Source organism: Rhododendron vialii, chromosome 3a, assembly GCF_030253575.1.
Source record: "Rhododendron vialii isolate Sample 1 chromosome 3a, ASM3025357v1".
NCBI classification, from domain to species: Eukaryota; Viridiplantae; Streptophyta; class Magnoliopsida; order Ericales; family Ericaceae; genus Rhododendron; species Rhododendron vialii.
In genome coordinates, this window is record NC_080559.1 from 22,162,744 (window position 1) to 22,184,867 (window position 22,124).

Genomic DNA, 22,124 nt, shown 5'->3' on the forward strand with positions numbered 1-22,124 from the left:
AACTACTCGAGTCTTTCATTGAAAAGAAAACAGCCCAAAAGCTAAACAAGAACCGAGTCCGGAGCCCTACGTTGGGTATCCATGGGGACTGGAGAGAAATCTTCAAGATATAGAAGACCAAGCCCTTAGCGGGAAACGAACGATCCGCGTAGGAACCAACAAAGACCACCGAATCAGTACACAACCTGTTAATACAATTAAAATTGAAAAAACAGCTAAAAGCCCGAGGGCCACTAGAGCACCACCGGACACCAACTACAAATCTCGCCGACGGATTCCCGAGGACGGCAAAAGGCCCAGATTTGAAGTAGCATGAGGAGGAGCAAGGAGGCTTACAAATAACAGGCTGGTGACTGGCGAGAGGTGAGAGGCGATCCAAGGCGGCGGCGGAGAGGGTGACTGATGGAGGAAGAGCAGATAGGCAGCGCGGCGGGGAATTGTGCAGGGCTGGGAGAGGTGGCGATGCGGTGAGCGGTGACGGGGCTGGGCGAGGCGATGAACGATGATGGGGCTGGGCGAGGCGGAGATGGCGCAGTAGGCGGAGTGTGGCGGCGAGGCGGAGAGCTAGCGTAGACGGTAGCAAGCGGATCTGGGGAAGGTGATGAAGGCGACTGAGGGTGAGGTGATGGTGGTGGTGCGGCAACATCTGGTGGAGGCGACGATGGAATTGGGTTAGGTGGAGGAGCCTATGGGTTCGGTGGAAAAACATATCTCGTAACAAAACAAGAGAGAAAAGTGAGGAAAACCTAAAAAATAGGAGGAGAAAACCTCACGAGAGGGGTGAGACTCACAGATCTCAGCTCCCTCTCCTCTCTTGCCGCCCCTGAAACCCTAAGCGAGAGGTTTTAGAGAGAGAAGAGAACGAGAGGAAAAAAGGGGCAACGTATCTACCAGATGATGTATTACAATGTTTGGGTTGATTTTTGTTATACTCCTATGTACCGAACATTGAGGTTTCCTTTGCGGATTGGTACACAGTACACACATACAGTATATGGGCCATCCATCATTTACAGAGAATTTGTCATGGAACAACTTTTTAAACTTGAGAAAAGTACTCTAATTATTTCTGATGAACCCACTAAGAAAAAAATTGACAGTTAGTCACATCAGCATCTGGATATTCCAAGTTCTCATGCCCAAAACTCCAATTCACTAGGCCACATGCATCTAAACATACGGTTCTCGGTGGAAAATTTCTTCCATTAAAATGTGAATGCAGCAACCCACAGCCCTAACCATACTCGTCAAAGGTTCTTTAACTTCCCAATTGGTGACTAAATCAGGAATGGCAGCGCGTAACCATAACTCATCAGAGCTCCATAACTTCATACCCCGATGAATAGCTAAAACAGGAATAGCAATGAATGGTGGAATAGACAAATACCTCGCGACCACTAAAATGATAAACCATATTCATCAGAGGTTCTTAAATTCCAAATTTGTACCTAAAACAGGATTGGCAACCCATAAACACACTTCGACGAAAAATTTTGTGCACTAGCTTGTAAAAAAAGAATCATCCGCATCCTATGCACAAGCTAAGGACCTCCAAGACTGCTAAACTTCTCAAACTTATATAATGATTTACCTAAATCTTAACCCCGAAAGACGTAGACTGCAATTCAGTCCCCGGAGATTGAGCCTCGTAAATCCTTCCAAAAAATGGCAAAATGCAATGGGCACAAAATGTTCAATGAGATTCTACATCCATGAAGGCGCAATGTAACTCAGTACTAGCAATAATCATCAGTTATACAAAATTCTACAACAATTGCATGCCTCCAGAGTCCGTCAAAATCAACACAAAAAGCAATAAACTTACAGCGTCTTCCTCATATGCTATTGCCCACCACTCTCTTCTTCCAACTTCTGCACATAAGCCTTCAACACCATCACCAAATTCCTCGCCGGCGCTTGCACTGTCGACACAACCGCTGATGCAGGACCCTTCAACGACCCAAGCAACTTACTGTAAATCTCAACTCTAGTAGGCAAAGTCTCCAATGCCTTAAACTCCTCCGGCCCAAAAAATTTTCCTTCGAACACTGCCCCCGTGAAATCATTATCCTCCAATTTGCTTTCCTTCTGAAAATCCCTGTATGGCTTGAGCGCTGCCGGAATCTCCTCAGTATGCACAAACAGCCATGCGTTCATACCTGTTGGAAAAATGAATAGTAAAGATAACCCCAATTTCCAACAGCTTCAGGTTGAAGATGATATGTCCGAAACTCACTGCCAGGGAGCATTTCTAACCCAAAGCCATTTCCTTTGCAAAAGCCATAATTTGGCTAGATCTCTCAAAAAATTTACTAGCAACCCAAGCTAAATACATTTCCAAATTAAATATTCTAATCTAATTGGGTACCAGATCTCATGCAAAGTTTTATCTCTCCCCCAATTAGAACAAACCGACCAATCTACTCAAGTTTGAGCTCATGTTTGCTCATTAAAAGCTCGTTTAAGATCGATTTGATACATACACAAACAAAATTTGAAAATATTTTTGAAGCTCGTTAACCGTTTAAACTAAGCTCCAACAAGCTACTACTCGGCTCGTTCGGCTAGTGAAATATAAAATACAAGCTACTCAAGATGGGAGGCTTCTATTCAGCTCAAGTAAAGCTCGCTCCGACTGATGGAAGTTGAAACTGTCACATTACGAGAGCCCAAAACCATGGTATAGATGACATTGGATTCATTCATTCCTATATCGGTCTCAGGTCTGAGGTCATGCTTGCTTGAAATAGTTGCTCTCCTCTGGCCCTGAACTAAGAACATCGCTCGTTAAGTTTTCAAAGGGAGTAACAAATTGGCAAATTCTACCATTTCAACACTATAATTAGGTAAAATGAACTATCATTTTAAGAAAACCATAGGAAAGGCGCTTGAAATTACTCGCGCACTTCATTCACCTCACATACGATTACACGATTGGATGTGCTCAGAAAATACAGAATAGAGTCACCCGACCCACCCCTTTAACATTACCTTTCATACAAGGCTTGAGTACCTCCCATTGGGTGCCCTCAATCGCTTTATAGACCAATGAGTTCTTGGCGACGAGGAGATTGGTACTTTCCGGCAACGATTTGCGGAGGTCTTGAAGCTGTTTGACGGTGAGGCCTTCGTATTTTATGCCGGCGAGGAGGTGGCAGTCTTGGAGGTGGTGTTTGACGGTTTCGACGGTTTCTTCCTTCTTGGTTCGGCTGATAGCGGAGCGGATTGTGGTGCGGCGCCGGCGGAGGGCGGAGGGGAAGTGGGAATAGGGAAGGGATGGAGGGTTTCGGACATGGGATTTTAGGGGTAGGGTTTGGGAGGGAGAGGAGAGTGGTGGTTTTGAGGAGCGGTAGGTGAAGAGAGTGGCTTCCATGGTGAAGGACGAGAGAAAGCGGGATAGAGAGATCTGCCTGTTGTTATCCTATCTTTTACGGCCAGGTTTTCATCAAAATAAAAAAGAAAGGACACGCAGCCTTTTATTTTCTCCCATAATCTGTTAAAAATTTCTAATTATACTCGACAGTTAGTTATCGAAATTGAGATATATTTTCAGCATTCAATTATCGAAATATAATATTTTTTTTAACAGCTATTTACCGAAAATGTATGTTCGGCAATTGTTTACCGAGAGTTGAACATATTTTCGACATGTAGTTACCGAAATATAATCTTGTTTTCAACAGCTATTTACCGAAATGTTATGTATGATTTTCAACAATCATTTACCGAAATGTAGTGAGCTATATTGGAAAAAATAAATGGCTACGAATAGCAGCGCCCAAAAGAAAAAAAGAAGAAGAAGGTGTAGCTAATGTGAATATTATTTTTGTTGGTATCAAAACTTCAGTGCATAAAAATAGAGAAATGATAATGTCAAAACCATTTTTGTTGATGCCAAAATCGTTTTTGTTGATGCCAAAACTTAGTGTATAAAAGGCTTGTACTATTTACAATGTACAATACTTTTATGCACTGGAGTTTTGGCATCAATAAAAACGGTTTTGGTATTATCACTATTTTAAAAATAAAAACGGTTTTGGTATTATCACTACCCTAAAAATATTGTACGTTACATAACATACAAGGCTTCTATGCACTCCAATTTTGGCATAAATAAAAACAATATTGGCAATATCATTTGTCAAAATAATTATTATTTTTAATAAAATGATGATCACTAATTTTTTAGTATTTTCTGTTGAAAAAAGTACAAAAACAAATTATTTTGATAGGCTTTTTTCCTTCCTCACCTAATTGAACCACGATTTTTTAGATTTGGTAACAAAATGATTACTTTTTCACCGTCCATAGCAATGATTCAAATTTTAGATAAAAAAAAAAAAAAAAAGTGATTGAAACTTCATGTCATACCGTAGACACTTCAATTTGGACACGTAAATTAACTAAGCTCCCACGTTAAGACCCGATGACCTATTACCAAAGTGAAGCTCTGGCAGAGCCTAGGCATGACAAAAGTGGCCCTGAAGTGTAAGGAATCCTCTTTGAGACCCCAAAGATTCTTTGAAAGCTTGCAGAACACACGGTCGTGTCTTCATTCCCACTATTGTTTCCACAAACGCGACTCTAAATTCTGCACATGCGCCACAATCGCGTAAAAGACCTTCTGAGTACTTCATAAAGATCCAGTCGCATCTTTTCAGCACGTAGGACGCTGTCGTGTGATCGTTCTCAGATTCTACATATCGTTTCTTTTTCATGCAATCCTCCGCCCAAATCAATCACCCTTATGATTCTGATTCCGGAAGGAGCGTCCGCCAATTGCTTCACCCTCTCCTACAAATAGAAGAGATTTTCTCCTTGTAACGACCTTGGTTTTGGACCTAATTTTTGTAAATAAAAATTCATAATCTCTTTAAATACAAATTATTAACTAATTAATTGGAATTGTCATATTTAATTATACTAGTTAATTATAATTTCATAAAAAATCATTTATTCCTAAAAATTCTATTAGGGCATCTTACCTATTTATAAAATCCTAACTAGACCTAAAGATTCTTAACCAATTACTCTAACTATCATAACCTCACTACCCCTACTAGTAACCAAACCAACACTCCTCCCTCTACCACTTCCACACTTTACCATCAACACACCACCTCTCTTCACTCCCTATTTTTAGTTGAAAATCAGCGTCCCCCCCTCTCAGCGTAGTGTTTGGACAATGCTCTGTGAGATCAATCTTGACATGCCTTGTCACCAAAACCTTAATCTTGCAAAACAAGACATCGTGAAAATACACCCTCTCATTGGCAAAAGGTCCACCCAAAGGCGGCTGCCAAGGGCAGCCTTGAATTTTCTTAGGCCTAAAGCAATAAAAATAAATGAGGCCTTTTACGAATTTCTAAGACAAGCGTAAACTAAACAAATCACATTTCCCATAACAAAAGAGCATTGATCAATAAGAAAAAATTCCCAAAACAATAAGTGAGCATTCAATATTTCAAAAGCAACATCTACATATCAATAGTCCAAAAACATAATTGAACTTGCAATATTTTAGAGGCATCATTTAAATATCACCCTTCTTGTAGTTTTAGCAACAAAAGTACTAATAATGTTCTCACAATCAATCTTATCCACCATCTCATGTTCACCGGATAGGATGAATAATTCATGCAACCTTTCTTGTGATATAGTTGAGCGAATGTAGTTTTTAATTAGCTTCAACTTTAAAAAAACTTCTCTCTACGGAATCAACCGTGATGGGAATAGTCAATAATATATTCTATAAGTGATCCACACATTTGGATAACAATCCTTCATCAATTTCAAATGATTCAACACTTTAATTGGTTTCCTTATCTCTTCTGATACATCGCTCGGGTCCCTTTGGAAATCCTCCTCGATGACGCATTGGTGTTCCCCTTCGAGAATGCCTCCTTATTGAGAGGTAAGCTCATAGCCAAAGGATATCCTTCGACCATGACATTGTTGCTTTTGAAAATGCTTGGCAGCTCGTTGTGTCAAGCAGACATCCTCGATGATGCATCAGTATTCCCCAGGGGGAATACCTCATTGTTGAAAGGTAAGCTCCTCGCTCGGGTCACTTCAGAAATCTTCCTCGATGACACATTGGTGGTCGCTTCTGTCACGACCCTAGCCCGCCCCTAAAGGCTCTAGTCACAACAAAGCGCCAGTGATTCAATCACTAAGGCCATATCAAAGTTAAACATCTCATTAGCAAATGACTAAAAGGGATACAAGTACGAATAGCGGAAGCAAAACCCCATTTTATTTACATACGCCAAAACTAGAAGTCTTTACAAGCATCTCTACATTGCAAACCACCCAGAGCTGTGCATATTTACATACAAAAATGCTCACCAAAAATAACTCCCTATCTACAAGCCAACATCTACTTAGCGCGACCAAAAGAAGAGTTGCACGTCACCACTCTACGTCCCGTTGCCTGAAAGGTGGGAAAATTCATAAGCCAAAGCTCGTATGAATGATTAATACGCAATTCACATGCTTTCCATGGACAATAATAAAACCATTTAAAAACGAATCATTTCTCATAGCAACATAGCATAGTAATGCACATCCTCTATTCATTTCATGTCTACCAGGCGTCCCTGGTAGTGGATAAGTTAAGACGTCTTTCGTTATCCGATTTAATAGCCATGTCTTGCTAGCCTTTTAGCACGTGTCCCCTAGCAAGCTGGGACGTGGGAGGATGCCATTAATAGATATAAAACATGTCCACTTTTCATTGATATGCCATGGAGTTCATATCAAAGTATAAAACATCATTGAAGCGAAAAGCTTATAAAACAAACCATGTGTTTTGGGTATTAATCACTCACCTCGTATCCACGTGTCATCCGAACCTCCTAAGACAATTAGGCAACAAAACATGATTAGAGGATGTCAAACAAGTCTATTTTTAATGAACATAAGGTCCTATGGTAAGAATATGAAATTAGATAGCTAGCCTTAAAAATTAGTCACAGAATCTGCGGTTCCATAACCTTTAACCTAAAATCTGACTTTGCACGGGAATAACTAAGAAACAATATTCATGCATTTTTTTAGGTCTATGAATCTAGTTTCAAAATCAGAAAATGGTTCACTATTTCGTCCCTCGAGCTCAAAATTATAGCCGTTTCCCCAACACGTGTCTGTGCAGTCAGCACAGTCCAAAACTGCGCGCCGCATGGTTACGAATTTCTACAGAATTTAATACTTCGAATATGATTCCGAAATTTTTACCATAGATAGAGGACTCGTAGAGGAACTCTCAATAAAAATTTCATAATTTTTGGAGTTTAGAAACTGCCTCAAAAAATATTCCCAAAATCAGGACAGACACAAGATTTCAATTCTGCAGATTTTTCCAGAAAAACGCAGCCTGATCCTCCTGCGATTTTCAACCCTTAAACCCATCCAAACTACTTCTAACTCACATCAAAACCTCAATGATCATGCTCAATCTCATAAATATAGAAGAGCTACTCCAAGAACATCAAATTCATGCATCAAAACAAACTTTAAACTCATCAATTCAAAGAAACAAGTAGAGTTCTAACCCAAGGCCAAATTCAACTTGTTCCAATCATCTAGAGTATGAATTCAACCCCTATGATATGAAATTTAACATACAAATCATGGAATCAAGTAGGAGATGTAAGAATTACCAAGTTAAGAATTTCAATCCAAGGCAAATAGGGTTTCCCCCTAATTTTTCCTTCTTTTTCTCCTGCTTCTCTTCTTCCAGCCGTTTCTCTCTCTCTCTCTCTCTCTCTCTCTCTCTCTCTCTCTCTCTCTCTCTCTCTCTACGTTATGTGGTAGGAATAAAACAAGAAGAATGTAGAACACCCTATTTTGTCTTGCTAGGCTTAGGAAAAATTATTGAGTGTGTGTATGCCACATGCCAACTTATGCTCCAATTTTATTTAGCTAGCTAATTAAGCCCAAAACACATCACATAATTAACTTAAAACATAATTAAAGATTAGGGGTATTACAGCTTCGGCAAATGCCTCCTTGCTGAGAGGTAAGCTCGTTGCCTATTTCAATGAGATGGATGGCAAGCACTAGTTAATGAATCTCATCCATTGCCTACGGCACTGTCCTTTCAGTAATCTTCTTCGATAACGCATTGATGTTCCCTTCGGGGGATGCCTCCTTGTTGAGAAGTAAGCTCGTTGCCCATTTCAATGAGATGGGTGACGAGCGCTAGTCGATGGATCTCATCCATTGGCTACGACATTGTCCCTTCGATAATCTTCCTCGATGACGCATTGGGGTTCCCTTCGAGGGATGCCTCCTTGCTGAGAGGTAAGCTTGTCGTCTATTTCAATGAGATGGTCTCCGTGCGGGATTGCCAATGCATCATTGGGAATGCGTTGTAACCAATAGAGATCCATTAGCTGACGCTCGCTGCCTAGGCGACGAGCTTACCCCTCAACAATGAGGCATCCCCTGGGCTACGCACTGTGACATTAGGAATTAAAGACTATTAGTCAGGTACTCTTTGCCATGCGGGGACGCCAATGCATCATCGGGAAGGTGCCATAGCCAACGGGGATCCATCGGTCAGCGCTCGCCCTCTAGGCAACGAGCTGACCCCTCAACAAGGAGGCATCCCTTGGGCTACGCACTGTGACATTATGAATCATTGACCGTTAGCCAGGAACAATCCCGCACACTTGTGAGTGTGAGTGTGTAAATGGATGTGAGTATGTATGGTTGTAGCATTGCTCGCTTTTAAAGTTCTCAAACTATTTTCCCTTAGGAATTCAAGTCTTAACTCAATTTTCCTTTACATTTTATTAGTTTTCTCTGACGAGAATTATACAGATATGAAAATTGGCAATCGAACATTTCACATAAAGATGAAAGAATAAACTTGATTGTTTTTGTGTCTCAAAACGCCTTAGGTAAGAACTTACCCATTAACACTTTTTGAGGTCAAATGTTGAGTTTATTATCTAACACAACTTTTTGAGTAAATTTTTGGTGACTTTTCTAACAGTCTTTTTATGATTTTTTCATAATTTAATTGATTTTGGTATAAGATTTCCATCACATTGTTCGGCTTAACGAGAAGAATAAAAATAATTAAATTTCTTTAATAAATATGACCAAATAGACCCTAAATGTTGTCTTTTTTAAAAGAACGCTGCTATTGGTACCAGCAGCTTTAATACCGATAGGAAATCGATGGCCCGCGGGGCCCACTAAGGGTCCCGCACGAGATCCTAAAATCTAAATAAAAAATAAAATATTGGATAAAGTACCTACACATATCGGATTGAACTGATTTCTAGCAGGCCCACTCATTTTTTTTTTTAAATTATTGAACGGCTTGAAATCTATCGTAAGGTCCTGAATTCGACCAATGAAATTCTGTCTGCTCTCTTGTAAGGTCCTAAAATCTGAAAAAAAAAAAAAAGAAGGAAGATTGGATCAAACACTTATACATATCTTTGATTGAGCTGATTTTTTCGCAGGCCCACTTGTTTTTTTTTTTTAATTATTGAACGGTTCGAACCATTCGTGCGGGACTTGTAGTGGGCCACGCGGGACCATCGGTACGCATCAATAGTAAAACTATCGGGACTAGTAGGATTACCGTTTTCAAAAAGTCAAATTTTCTAGATCTGGTTTTCTTGGAATCAGTGTACCAGCGACGAAGATGACATTTGCAGCGGCTTTTGCTTTCAGTCTGCGGTGGGACGAGTTCAAGTTGGTACAGCGGATCATCTAGGAGGGCTTGCTCTATGTTCATACATGGCCTCTCAACTTCGGCCTCTCCAACCCCATTTCACTAGTGTGTTCGACGGGTCCGGCGTCGTGGTCCCATGCAGTTTTTTTTCTTTGGTTTGTTGTATTTTATTTTCTTTTGTTAGTTTCTATATTTTGAAACCGGTAGTGTCTCCTCTTATTGTACTGTGTTTTGCTTATATATAAATCGAGTTTACCTTTTGGTCGAAAAAAAATCAAATTTTCAGGGTGAAAAATTGAGTCCTACTATGGATACATGTGTATACCAAATGTACACAGGGTTGTGTAAGACACATCTTGGAGTCTCACAGAAATGATTGGAATCGCTTAATTTGTTTAAAATATTTTGTAATTAAGGATCTCTTGTAAAAAAATCAACTCAGTTGGTTATCGGTAAGGGCTTAATCACAGTAAATTAAGTGAAAATTTGATCAAGCATTTATCGACGTTCGACTAAGCTGATTTTTTTTTCAAGGATCCTTAGAAAAGTATATTTTAAAGATATTGAGTTACTCCGACCATTTATGTGAGATTCTGAGATGAGTCCCACACAAGTCGTTATAGATTTGATGTATCTCAAATGGTGTACCCATAGTTTTACTCGTGAAAATTACACAGTGGTTGGTATACCAAGTGTAGCGAAAATAATCACCATAAGTATATAACCACACAGAAATACACAAACATTTACACATACTCAGTCATAATAGGGATGAGTCTCGCACACACTGGACACCTCCGGTGTGTGTGAGATCCACCTCTATTGTGTTGTGAGTGAGTGTGTAAGGTTGTGTAGTGGTATCATTGTTGAAATAATCTTGGGGTGCGTTATAATTACTCCATCTGTCTGAATTTGTTTATCCAATTTTGACATACGTGTCATTCAAAAGTTATCTATATCTCACAATCTATAATGTTTTATATAATTTTGAAAACATCATATTGTAGAACTAATCGAGATATACAATATCAAATAAGATCTATATTATATATAAAAAAATCTTATAAATTAAAACATACAGATAATTTTGTAGAAAGTTTTAAATAGTAAAAAATGACAAACAAATCGGAACAGGAGAGTACCTTTTTAGGGGATAGTCGAACTCATAAGAACACCGGTTCTCGACACATGTCACAATTAAGGAAAAATGACAGCAAATGACGTGTTTTGATAATTAATACCCGTTAAAAATATTTAATATTAAAAAATATCCTTAACGGGTATTAATTATTAAAATACGTAATGGGCCGTTATTTTCCCCGCAATTAAAGTAACAATGTCGAGGGTTATTTGTGGCAAATCACGAAAGATGATTTCACCACAATTAATAAATCAACAGTTTAGTGTATGGTCGTAGTATTGTTGTCAAATCAAATCAAATGCCCAAAATTCCCAGCCTTCCCTTCACAGAACGTGGCACAACAAGCAATGATTGGACTTTGTTCACGACAACACACGTGCCCCAGTTAAAACCGAACACGCCGGCCGGTCTTCTCTCCCTGGTATCCAGTGAGCCTGATCTTTCCAGAAACTTCTACTTAACTCCTGGCTCTCAATGGCCGATGCATCTACCGGCCACAATACCGCCACGTGTTCCATTCACCACGTGAGCATCCGACGTGGCTCCCCCCTCCGCTATGAAAATGATACGGGGACCCCTTTTGTTTTGTGCACAGGCAACGATTAGGGCACTTTCTAGACAACTACTCTCACTCTTCGATTTAGCCCAATCGGAGTAAAAAAATTCTCTCTCCTGAAAGAAAATCGAAGAGAAAACGAGAGAAAATTCAACTAGGAACTTGTTAAAGTTAGTTAGAACTGTGTGGTCGATATGAATGGTGATGGGGAAGGGGATGAAGGAGTTGTGAGAATGGAGGAGGAGGTGAAGGAGAGGTTGGTGTTCATGTGGGGGTACCTACCCGGAGCTCTGCCGCAGAGGTCGCCGCTGCTGTCTCCGGTGGCGGTTACGCTTCCGCCGTCGAGCGGGGCAGGATGCTCGTGGAAGGATGTGTGCGGCGGCGGTTGCGGCTTCGCTATGGCCATTTCAGGTGGTTTCAAGGACTCTGCTTTTGAATTGATATTTTTCAAAAACATTGTGCTTTTTTGTAGACTGGATCTGGAAACTCAGTTCGAGCCTTTGCTGTAACATAGAAAGAGCATTTTTATCAAGAAGAGTTTAAATTTTTTGTTTTTGGTAAATAAGAAGAACTCAGCTAAAAGTTTGAAAAATGCATTATATATAAGTTCTCGTTTAGCAAACTAGGCAATTAAATGAACTGGACGGAGGTAGTATTACGTTTCCACTCGCATTACTTTAATTTTACGTATTCGATATGTTTCCAAGGTTTTCGAGGGAAACATTTAGGTTTAGCTCTTTAATTCGACTCTTTTCCATTTTAACTTGCTCATAGTGAAGCAACATTGCTTTTTAGCATTATCTTTTAAATGTGTTGCCATAAAATTTAGTTGTGCTTGGTGGAAGATATATTTTGGCTGAAATCTGCTTGATTGTGGCAATTTAGAGGTGTGGCCACCCAATTTTTGTATTTTGCATTGAGTGGTTTTGGATTTTGGGTGTTTGGGAGCCCTTTTTCGAATGCATTTTGAAGTGTAAACAAGAGATTGTGAAATCGCTTCTTGAGGAGGAGCTTTTTGGATTCTAACTATACTTTCGCACGCAAAATACTTTCGCAAAATATATTTTACGCACGTCATTCAAATTTTTTTTTACAGATTGTCATAGTAATTTAAAATTTTGTAATTTGCAATCCACAATCTATAAATTTAAAAAATAATTAGCTCCCAAACACCCCCTTCCTTACTGGTTTGAATAATCCCCTTTTTTTGGCTTGGATTGGCAAAAGTGACATTTTATTCTATCGGAGTGTTTTAGGTCATGGTTGAACCATAATTTTGTTTCATAGTACTCATACTTTCTTCTTCGATCAGAGTCCGGAAAGCTCATCACATGGGGCTCAACAGATGATCTAGGTCAGAGCTATGTTACTTCCGGAAAGCATGGGGTAAAGCGAATATAGATTTCAGTTTAATTGAGGAAGTTCTGTTTATCGTTCTCTATATGTTACCTACACTATCTTCCCTTTTGTTTGCGAAGGAAACCCCAGAGCCTTTTCCTCTCCCCACAGAAGCTTCAATAGTCAAAGCTGCAGCTGGTTGGGCGCATTGTGTTGCAGCTACAGGTACTGCTGGTTTCCATTCTTAAATATGATGCTGAAAGTTAACAATTTTGCCTTTGGTTGCTGGGAGATGAGAAGAAAGGAATGGGGTTGCCGATTTTAAAGCCTCACAGGTACATTATTGATGTTTCCTCTCCTCCCAACAACCAAATGGATGTCAATCAAAAGATAGAGGCCAGATTTGTCAATGGCCACTTTGTAAATTGATATACACACAGAGCCTGTATGATTGGCTGGATCAGGAATAGAGTTAGATTATAAAGGAGCACATTTCCTTTTGGACAAGAAATTCCACAAAAACATGGGCGGACGATATTCTGAGGCATTTGGTATCAGAAATCTACTGCTATTAGTCAGATGAAATAACTACTGCAAGATTTATTGTTTATAGCCACCTTATTGGTCCAGCCAATGCAATGAATCTGCTTTGGCTGTTGCCTCTTATCCTTAAGCCATTTTTGATTGAATACTTCTCACTCATCCTGGAACCATGGAGTAATCAAGGTTAGATTGTCTATGCAGAACATGGGGAAGTATACACATGGGGATGGAAAGAGTGTATACCATCTGGGAAGGTATTCGCGGATCCATCTACAGGGATAAGCCCAGAGAAGGATGTCATTGAAAGACAGAGTTCATTTATGACAGAACAAGGTAATTTGGCTCGGAATGACTCGCAGAAACTGCTCTCTGATTTGTGGACTAATACTGGAAAGGTTAATTTTGTAACAGTGAGTCCTCGCTCTCAGGGATCCAAACCTTCTGGTGGACCAGCATCCAGTGCGGACAGCAGAGGAGGTGGAGAGGAAAGTACAAAACGCAGACGAATGTCATCATCTAAGCAAGCAGCAGAAGCATCGACGTCTGGTGATGACACTCTCTCAGCGTTGCCATGTCTTGTAACATTGAACCCAGGAGTAAAGATTGCCACCGTTGCTGCTGGTGGGCGCCACACATTAGTATTGTCAGGTATTTGCTGTATTCTCAACTAACTTTTTCCCTTCAGCCACATCATTTGATTTCTACTTTGCTATGCATTGCAATACATAGGTTCTAGGTAGCATGATGTATCCAGCTATGGAAGCCTATTATGTGAAGCAAGACACTTGATATATGCTGTTTTTCCCGGAGTTTCAGATATAGGACAGGTGTGGGGTTGGGGTTATGGAGGCGAGGGGCAGCTAGGATTGGGCTCCCGGATACGGATGGTGTCCTCTCCACATCCTGTACCTTGCGTGGATTCCTCCTCTTCGGCGAAAGATAGACCTATGACCCTTTCAAGGGGTGGCTTGACTTCAGATGGACAGGGTTTTAGAGTTCCAGGAAGCTATGTCAAGGGAATTGCCTGTGGAGGGAGACATAGTGCAGTGATTACAGGTAATCCTTTTTCTTCTCCTTTTTTTTTTTTTTGGGACTTCATTGATTACAAATTTAAGTGGAGCATAAAAATTCCTGGTTCAACTAAAAAGAAGGGGTGTAAATCTGGGAGTCTCCATGGCGGCTACGCCAGCTAGTTTCTTTCGTTCCCCACATTTCTGTTTAGTGTTTCTAGATGGTCTGCTTTTAGAAATATACCATTCAGAAATGATGGTTAACCAAATTAATTGGTGATTTGTTTTCTCCAATGTATTTTTGTTACTTCTGATAAAAAAGAAGAAGTACTTATGTTACTTATATTCAACTTTCAACAGTGTGTGAGCTGAGATTTGTTGTCTCTCTTCAATTACAGATGCTGGAGCATTACTTACTTTTGGCTGGGGTCTGTATGGGCAGGTGAGTTTTTCCTGGATTCTGAGATTCGTTGTTGCATGGTTTATACTTTTACGCATTCCATGCAATTTTTCTGTCTCCTTTCCCCTTATCTTTTAAGCTAGTAGAGCTAAATGAATGACTATACAACATGATTGCCAGCATTTCACCTAGTTGAACTTCTCAGGTTTACCTTTTACCTGAATGTGGAGACCTGGCAGTTAGAGTTTGTTGATTTTTCTCAATGAAAAGAAAGGAAAGGAAAGGAGAGAAGGGCTCTACTAACAATATCCAATTGTGGTCTTGGAAAAGAAAAAACTTTCCAATTGAATGGACAATATGATTCACGTTGCAGAAGGTATCGCCTAAGGATGGCTTGATGTAGGAAATTGTATCTTTCTTAGATAATTATTTTTGACCTTTAGTAAGTCCTGATGCTGATGGTATGGAGGCATCGGATTTCTTTGACAGTCAAGGTTAGGAAGGTACACAAAACGAAAAGAAGGGAATAAGACAGGATAGTACTAACACTTTCCAACTTGTGGTCAAGAAATGGGGAAATCTTGATTCAGTTGCATAAGGGATCAGCGTGCAGGAAATTGTACTCGTGCATAGAGAATTTTTTCGACTTGTGGCAAGGCCTGGTGGTTGTATGGTCTAAATTTCAACCAACTAGTACTGGGTTGTTATCTGGCTAACCTACCCTAAGTAACTAGAAAAATGAACCTTGTAGTACTTACACAGAAACGAAGGTCTTTCAAACTAAAGTGATAATGTTGGATCTGATCATGTCACGGATTTTCATTAATTTTGGGTGGTTAAATTATGTAGTAGTGTATGAAAACATATTATTGTGTCGTATTATGTGGGACATTTTGTTTTTCCTACATTGTCGATCCCAAAAAGTCTCCATAGATTGACTGGTATTTTAGGCCAAAAATCGACAAGGTGATGGTGAAAACAAAGCACAGCTCATGTTCAAGATTGGCTCCACCGTAGATGGGAGAATCTGTTTTATAACCTTTTAATGAGTCGTCTACGCTCTTTCTGTCATACTTTTTTTTTTTTTTTTGAATGGCAAAAAATAATCATTGAAAACTATCAAATCATTGAACCTGTCCATTCAATGATTGAATAGTTTTCATGGTAAATGTGGAATTCTATTCACCGGGATGTTGTTCTGGTGTAGTGTGGGCAAGGAAGCACAGATGATGAGCTCAGGCCTACTTGTGTATCTTCTCTGCTTGGTATCCGGATAGAGGGTGTGGCTGCAGGACTCTGGCACACTGTCTGTATTTCTGCTGATGGTGATGTTTATGCGTTTGGTGGGAATCAATTTGGCCAGTTGGGAACAGGCACCGATCAGGCAGAGGTACATTTTTGAATTTGTTTCCCATACAAATACCCTCTTTCCAAATATGTAACAGATAGCAACAAACATGTTACTGTACAGTAGGCTATGGATGGTGAGGGTTGCCATTATTTGCTTGTTCAGATTTGGCTCTGCGTTACAAATGTTAATGTCCCTGGTGATTTGAGTTAATTGGAAGATTTAGTACAACAGCCTCTGTAAAAGTGCAAACACTGTATAACACATTAAGCTTCGAGCATGTTCCTCATGTAGTTTTATGGTCTTGCTTTATTTCAATCAATGGTAATTGTATACTGGAAAGTCCTAACATCCTTACAACTTGAAGGAAATTTTTGCAAAACATTAGTTTGCTTAACTGACACTATGGTTTTATGGAAATCTGGATCAGACACTTCCCAGGCTTCTTGATGCTCCAAGTTTGGAAAACATGCATGCGCAAACAATATCTTGCGGGGCTCGTCATAGTGCTGTAGTTTCAGGTACATTATTCATGCCCTTTTTTATTGCCCCAGATTGGAACTTTTCGAGATATCGTAATTCATGTCTAAGTAAATATGAGCTTTGCCTAACTCCTGGTTGGGGGCATCACACCCTCTTTGACAACAGAAACAATGTTACGGAGTAGTTTGTAATAGCTCACATGAGGTTCCCTTTCCGCTTCCTTTAGATAGATGGAAGAGAAAACTCACATAATTGAGGAAATGTTTCCAACTTTCAGTCCAGTGGATTGTTGTCCGATGCACCAGTCTACGAGAACATAAAATGCAAAAGCCTGATGTCCATGGGAGTTAGCTTTGAACTGTTCTTTTTCCAATGAAAGTAGTGGGAAAAAAATTAGTATTGGCGTCTCGGAAAACCATCCTGCACTCAAATAGGAATCAGACTTTAGAGTAGTTCTTTCTTAATTTTTCTCTCTTCTCTGTTGCAAGAATGAGCTTTATGCACTCAAAACTTCTCAAAGACTGGATTGGCTTTCATAATACAAAGTTTAGCTCCACTAATTGGTTGCTATCGTAATCTGTACAAACAAGACAATGACTTCAGAAGTTTGTCATTGCAAAACCAGTGCTGGTTGCATGTACACCGCGTCATTAAGAAGTAAAAACGAGCACCTATGGATGCAATGTGGTTTTCTTAAAAAGACAAAAGTGACCAATTTCAAGCTCTTTAAAGCTGGACCAAAATCTGAAACTAGATTGATGAGATACATCAAGAGTTTGTAACAAAAAAAATTTGAGTTGTTGACTTGTATTCTGATTTGTAGATATTGTCACTGATTTGTATGAGTGTCTTCTGATAATTTCTTTTTTGATGCTTGAAGATGATGGCAAAGTGTTCTGCTGGGGTTGGAACAAGTATGGCCAGGTACTTCACTAAAACTTCTGAAGTTACATATATATGACTAGAGTGCACTCAAACGTATCAAACAAGTTTGGCACATCATTGTTCAAATATTCCTTCTATCTTGCATAAGCTTCAATGATATTTTCCCCCTATTTCACACTGTTTACTTAGCAAAATGTGTTCTCAACAATTGATCTATACCATTTGTTCACATCTTTTGTCATCCACTGGGATATCTTTTTATACTCTCTTCTAACAATGCAGCTTGGCTTGGGCGACGTGATTGATCGGAACATTCCTTCCCAAGTCCCAATTGATGGGTGTGTCCCTAAAAACATCGCATGTGGCTGGTGGCATACCCTTCTGCTTGCTGAAACACCTACTTAACACGCGCCTTAGCTCAAAATGGTTGATCACAGTTTTGTTAGTTTAGTTGTTTCTTACATTGATATATACCTATGTGCCGTATGTATATGTACATGCAATAGTTTTCACAAATATGCATTTACATATCCATGCTATCATTCTTCCATGGTCAAGGTTTGCCATGATTGGGTTGCATTTTAGCAGTACTGCTAGGATATCCTCCTGAGATGTATAAACACCGTCCCTCCGGTTCATTGTACATATCATTGTCCAGTGCATTCATTGTAAACTGAATGGCTGATAACTTCTGACTTACGTATGGGATGTTTTCGGAATTTCCCTTATAAAATGTAATAGTAGTACTAGTAACTCTTTGTCACTGTTTTTCTGTTGCTACTTTTTACTTTTCCTCCCATGATACGTACTCCTAAGTTTTATGGAAAAATTATTTTCTGATCCTAGGCACCGTTGGTGTCCCAACACAGTTTTCAAACATTCATGCAGGATCCGGTACCAAGTGTATGGACCTCAAGAGAATGTGCGGTGGAAAATGGTGAATAATTACTCGATTTTATTATATTCTAGTTTTGATAGGGGAAACATCCTAGACAGACACTTGCCGTAGTAGAATTGTTTTTCCTGAACGACACTTTTATTGCTGAATGGTCGTATTATAAATATCAACAATAATGCGGTAGTGTTATAAAACTGCTACAATATTTTAGAAAAAAAAAAACAAAAACTTGCGAGGACAGTAAGGAACTAATTAAGGATAACACTGCAACGAATATATCCTGAAGATCCGATCAGAATTCAATCTTATGAGCCAATCATATTTTCATATCAAATTTATTTTTGTGTTTTTTTCTTTCTTTTTCTCTTTATCTTATCTCTACAATTACAATCTAGGTGTGCATTAAATGTTCACTATTACAACCATATGTGCTTGTAGCATGATTAAATTAAGGTCACGTTTTCACTTAAAGAATTTCACTACAAGTTTTTGACTTTAGTTAAGTTGTTTATACTAAATTACTGTAAAACTTTTTGTCAAAAGTCAAGTTGTTTTCACTAAAATAAAATTTTCTTTACTACACCTAGTATATTTTCTACAAGTTTTAATTTAGCGGAAACAACTTAACTACAAATAAAACTGACAAATAAGTTTTAGAAGTTGTCAACAACTTCGATTGGAAATGCCCCTAAATTGTCTTTTGGCTCTAAAAGTTGACAAGTTAAGGCCCTGTTCAGCTAAAAAAGCCATTGGCTTTCCCGCCAAAAGTAATCTAAACAAACCCACATAAAAACAAAAATAAGCCAATAAGCTACTTTTTTCGTCTTTATTCAAAAAATATTGGATTTCGATCAAAATTTTATACTTTTTAGATTCCTCTCGTCATGAAGATGCAATAATCCCCAAAAAAATAAGGATAAGCCAAGTGATACGAAAAAAATTTGAATAAGTACAAAAAATAAGCCATTTTGGCTTATTTATCCGAACACCCCTTAGTGGTTATCCACCTTTGTACCACCGCTGTATTGGATTTTTTCGTTTTTTCAAAAGTCAATGCATGATGATGATGATGAAACAATTTGAATGAATCAAGACAAGGCCTTCGAAAAGTGGTACCCACAGTCATGAAGTGGGTTTAGAATGGGAACAAAACTAAAGAAGCATGATTATTAATCTTATCCAAGTGTGTGTGTGTGTATATCTACTAAAATCGGATTGATTTGCTATTATTATAAGACGACTTTGAAGTCTTCTAGATGAACCTCCATAGAATGACGAGATACAATTAATTCTCTCTTTCTTTTTGACTATATATCTAAAAATTAATTGGTAAGCCCTGCCCTGTGTCTTGCCAAATTGTGAAAGTTGAATCAACGAGAATTAAAACAGCTGGAAGTGCATCTATATGTAACAGACGGAGATTAGAGAGAGATTGGAGTTTCTTTCGGCCACCCTCTATAACATGACCAGGGTAGATGCACGGCATGCAAAAGGAATCCAAATATTTCACATGCGGTTTTGATGGAAGGAAACAATGTATGTTGTGCACGTATTATGAAGCTCACTCTGGCTCCCGTTATTTGATCTAAATTGTTTATTTCGTTTGTTTTGTCGAGTAGGTGGTAGTCCACATAAAAATTCAAATAGATTGGACCTTGATACGTATGTGTTTATAATGCATTTTATTGGGAAAAAAAAAACAACTATAGATGATTCTTTAAGGAAAAAAAACTGATCACTGAAGGCGGATCAAAAAAATGCTCACGGATCGAATGGTAACAAATGTTCAATCAATTTGATTTTTTTGATTCGAGTAAGTACTTGACAAGACAAATATAATGAACGATTCAGATGAAGTGATGGGTACCAGGTTGTTCTCGTAACGAGTGCATAGCAAACACCCCTTGAACTTGGAAGAAAGTTTCAGAGTGAACGGACCTCCTTCTAACGACAATTTTGCTAGTATTTTTGAGATTTTTATTTTTATTTTTATTACAAGTCCATAATTGCTAGTATAAGTAAACCCACAGCTTGGTCAATCTTTGTAGGAAAAAAATAATAATGCAAAACGTTGACTAAAACTCTCCTGGTCTTTAAGTGGTAGGAGTAGTATATACTCCGTATTAACGTCAAATACACGAGGTTGCTCGATCGGCAACATACGCATTTTTTATTTGTATACAATTGTTTTGTACCCTACCGGTGTGCATGGTTAATCATATGTGAAAATAGTGACAATGCTTAATTGACAGCTTGGTCAATCTTTGTAGAAAAAAATATTACTTAACGCAAAAATTAAGGTGAATAATTTTTCAGGTTTTAGATATTAAATTTAAATATACGAGATTGCTCGGCAACATAATTAACAAATACAAATAAAAGTGAAAATGTGGCACGCAACACATGCCCGGTATGATGTTCATACGTTCACCCCTCCCCTTGTCGCTTATTTTCCTTTTCAAACACAAAAGAACTTATTCTAAGTACATACGACGTTAAAGGATTACAATTCACAATAATTGTTGTACGCTTTTTGATTGTAAATCACAAATAATAGAAACTAAACTTTTCTTCTACTACCACAATATTCAAAAGTTTTGTATTTAATGCTTTTTTAAAAGTAACTATGATTAGCAAATTTTCTGAAAAAAAAGTTTTGACAGAATATTCTAATCACAGAAGAATGTGTATTAAACTTCACCTCACTCAAACCATTGGCAAGGGTATAAACTCAGGGTACACATATTCAACATGTCAGCTCAGATTCAAAACGATTTTGTACTACATAATAATAAAATTAATTTTGACCTATGCTTCAATCAATAAATTGGTTCTGTTTGATATTTTAAATTCATCCTATGACAAGAAGATGCTATCGAATGTGCAGCACCATTAGTTTTCTAGTCTAGACACCAAAGAAAAAGCACAATTAAGATCAAAAAAAGAAAAAGAAAAGGCACAATTAAGGAAAGGAACAAAATTACGAATATCGGAACACATTCTTATGGGAGAACATTCTCGATTGAGCACAAATGGATCACCATCTTGTTATCACTTTCAATCAGATGAACTGATGAATTCCGTACCATGCTATTCCTTCCGTCCCTTTTTTTGTGTCCAGTATTTTATTTTGGGCTGTCCCTTAATAAGTGTCCATTTTGTAAAGTTAGGGGGGTAAAAGTTAGTGTATTGTCTATTTTGTCCCTAAAAGTAGATTTTATTTTGAAAAGTTAGTGAGTAAAAGTGTAATGATGATGGGTAAGTAGGGAAAGTGGAGGAAAAAGTTGATGTGAAAAGTGTAAAAATGATGTCTTTTTAATAAGTTGGAGTTATGAAGCAGGATACTTAAAAAGGAACGGAGGGAGTAGTTCGTATCGGCCAACTATTAGTGTTGAACGGATGTGTGGTTTGCAATAGTGGTAAAAAATTCCTAGGCCATAATAATAGTATCAAACTGTCAAGAGCGTGAAATCTTCCAAATCCTTGGCCTCTCTCTCTTGTTTTTTGAAACACAGTCAATTCAATTCATAACAATGCTTGAAGGCAATACAGATTTTATCAAAAAAAACAAGAATGAGTCAAAACTATCTAGACTTTGACACAGGCACCCCTGCAAAGCAAGACCGGCGAACTCGCCAGATGAGAACCAATCAAGGCTTAGATCGTAGAGAATCCAAACGGACCGAACCCCAACTCAAACCCGGTAAGCGCATATGAAATATGGACGGCGAGAGCTGTTCACCGGAACAAAGGTCAGAGCAGACCCCTCACCGACAACAGCACCCGAACAAACCACAACTCCAAACTCGGACGATCCTCAAAAGGCGC

The 22,124-nt window shown here is 38.7% G+C and overlaps 3 protein-coding genes across 3 annotated transcripts in view; 1 reads left to right on the plus strand and 2 right to left on the minus strand.

The window, feature by feature from the left end:
* Window positions 1–1,679: 1,679 nt before the first annotated feature.
* On the minus strand, window positions 1,680–3,450 carry LOC131320453 (large ribosomal subunit protein uL10c). Its single transcript, XM_058351168.1, has 2 exons — window positions 2,992–3,450; window positions 1,680–2,159 (listed from the first exon to the last, which is right to left on the minus strand). Exons 1-2 carry the CDS (start codon window positions 3,371–3,373, stop codon window positions 1,843–1,845), a joined length of 699 nt encoding a protein of 232 aa, XP_058207151.1. The 5' UTR covers window positions 3,374–3,450; the 3' UTR covers window positions 1,680–1,842.
* Window positions 3,451–6,023: 2,573 nt separating this feature from the next.
* Window positions 6,024–22,124, minus strand: part of LOC131320459 (CASP-like protein 5B2) — an 85,836-nt gene continuing 69,735 nt past the window's right edge. The window contains exon 4 of the mRNA XM_058351177.1: window positions 6,024–6,035. The gene's annotated coding sequence lies outside the window, so the exon portion shown is untranslated. The remainder of the gene's footprint in view (window positions 6,036–22,124) is intronic.
* LOC131320455 (ultraviolet-B receptor UVR8-like) lies at window positions 11,413–18,161 on the plus strand. The gene is made up of 11 exons (XM_058351170.1): window positions 11,413–11,802; window positions 12,704–12,777; window positions 12,870–12,954; window positions 13,474–13,605; window positions 13,684–13,920; window positions 14,089–14,328; window positions 14,681–14,724; window positions 15,890–16,072; window positions 16,461–16,551; window positions 17,394–17,437; window positions 17,681–18,161. The coding sequence occupies exons 1-11, from the start codon at window positions 11,586–11,588 to the stop codon at window positions 17,801–17,803; spliced, it is 1,470 nt and encodes a 489-aa protein (XP_058207153.1). The 5' UTR covers window positions 11,413–11,585; the 3' UTR covers window positions 17,804–18,161.

Coding starts and splice junctions, on each gene's coding strand:
- LOC131320455 (XM_058351170.1), top strand. CDS start 11,586: ATGAATGGTGATGGGGAAGGGGATGAAGGAGTTGTGAGAATGGAGGAG. Junction 12,955..13,473: donor GCATTGTGTTGCAGCTACAG/GTACTGCTGGTT, acceptor TTGTCTATGCAG/AACATGGGGAAGTATACACA. Junction 14,329..14,680: donor ACATAGTGCAGTGATTACAG/GTAATCCTTTTT, acceptor CTTCAATTACAG/ATGCTGGAGCATTACTTACT.
- LOC131320453 (XM_058351168.1), bottom strand. CDS start 3,373: ATGGAAGCCACTCTCTTCACCTACCGCTCCTCAAAACCACCACTCTCC. Junction 2,160..2,991: donor ACTCAAGCCTTGTATGAAAG/GTAATGTTAAAG, acceptor TTTTTCCAACAG/GTATGAACGCATGGCTGTTT.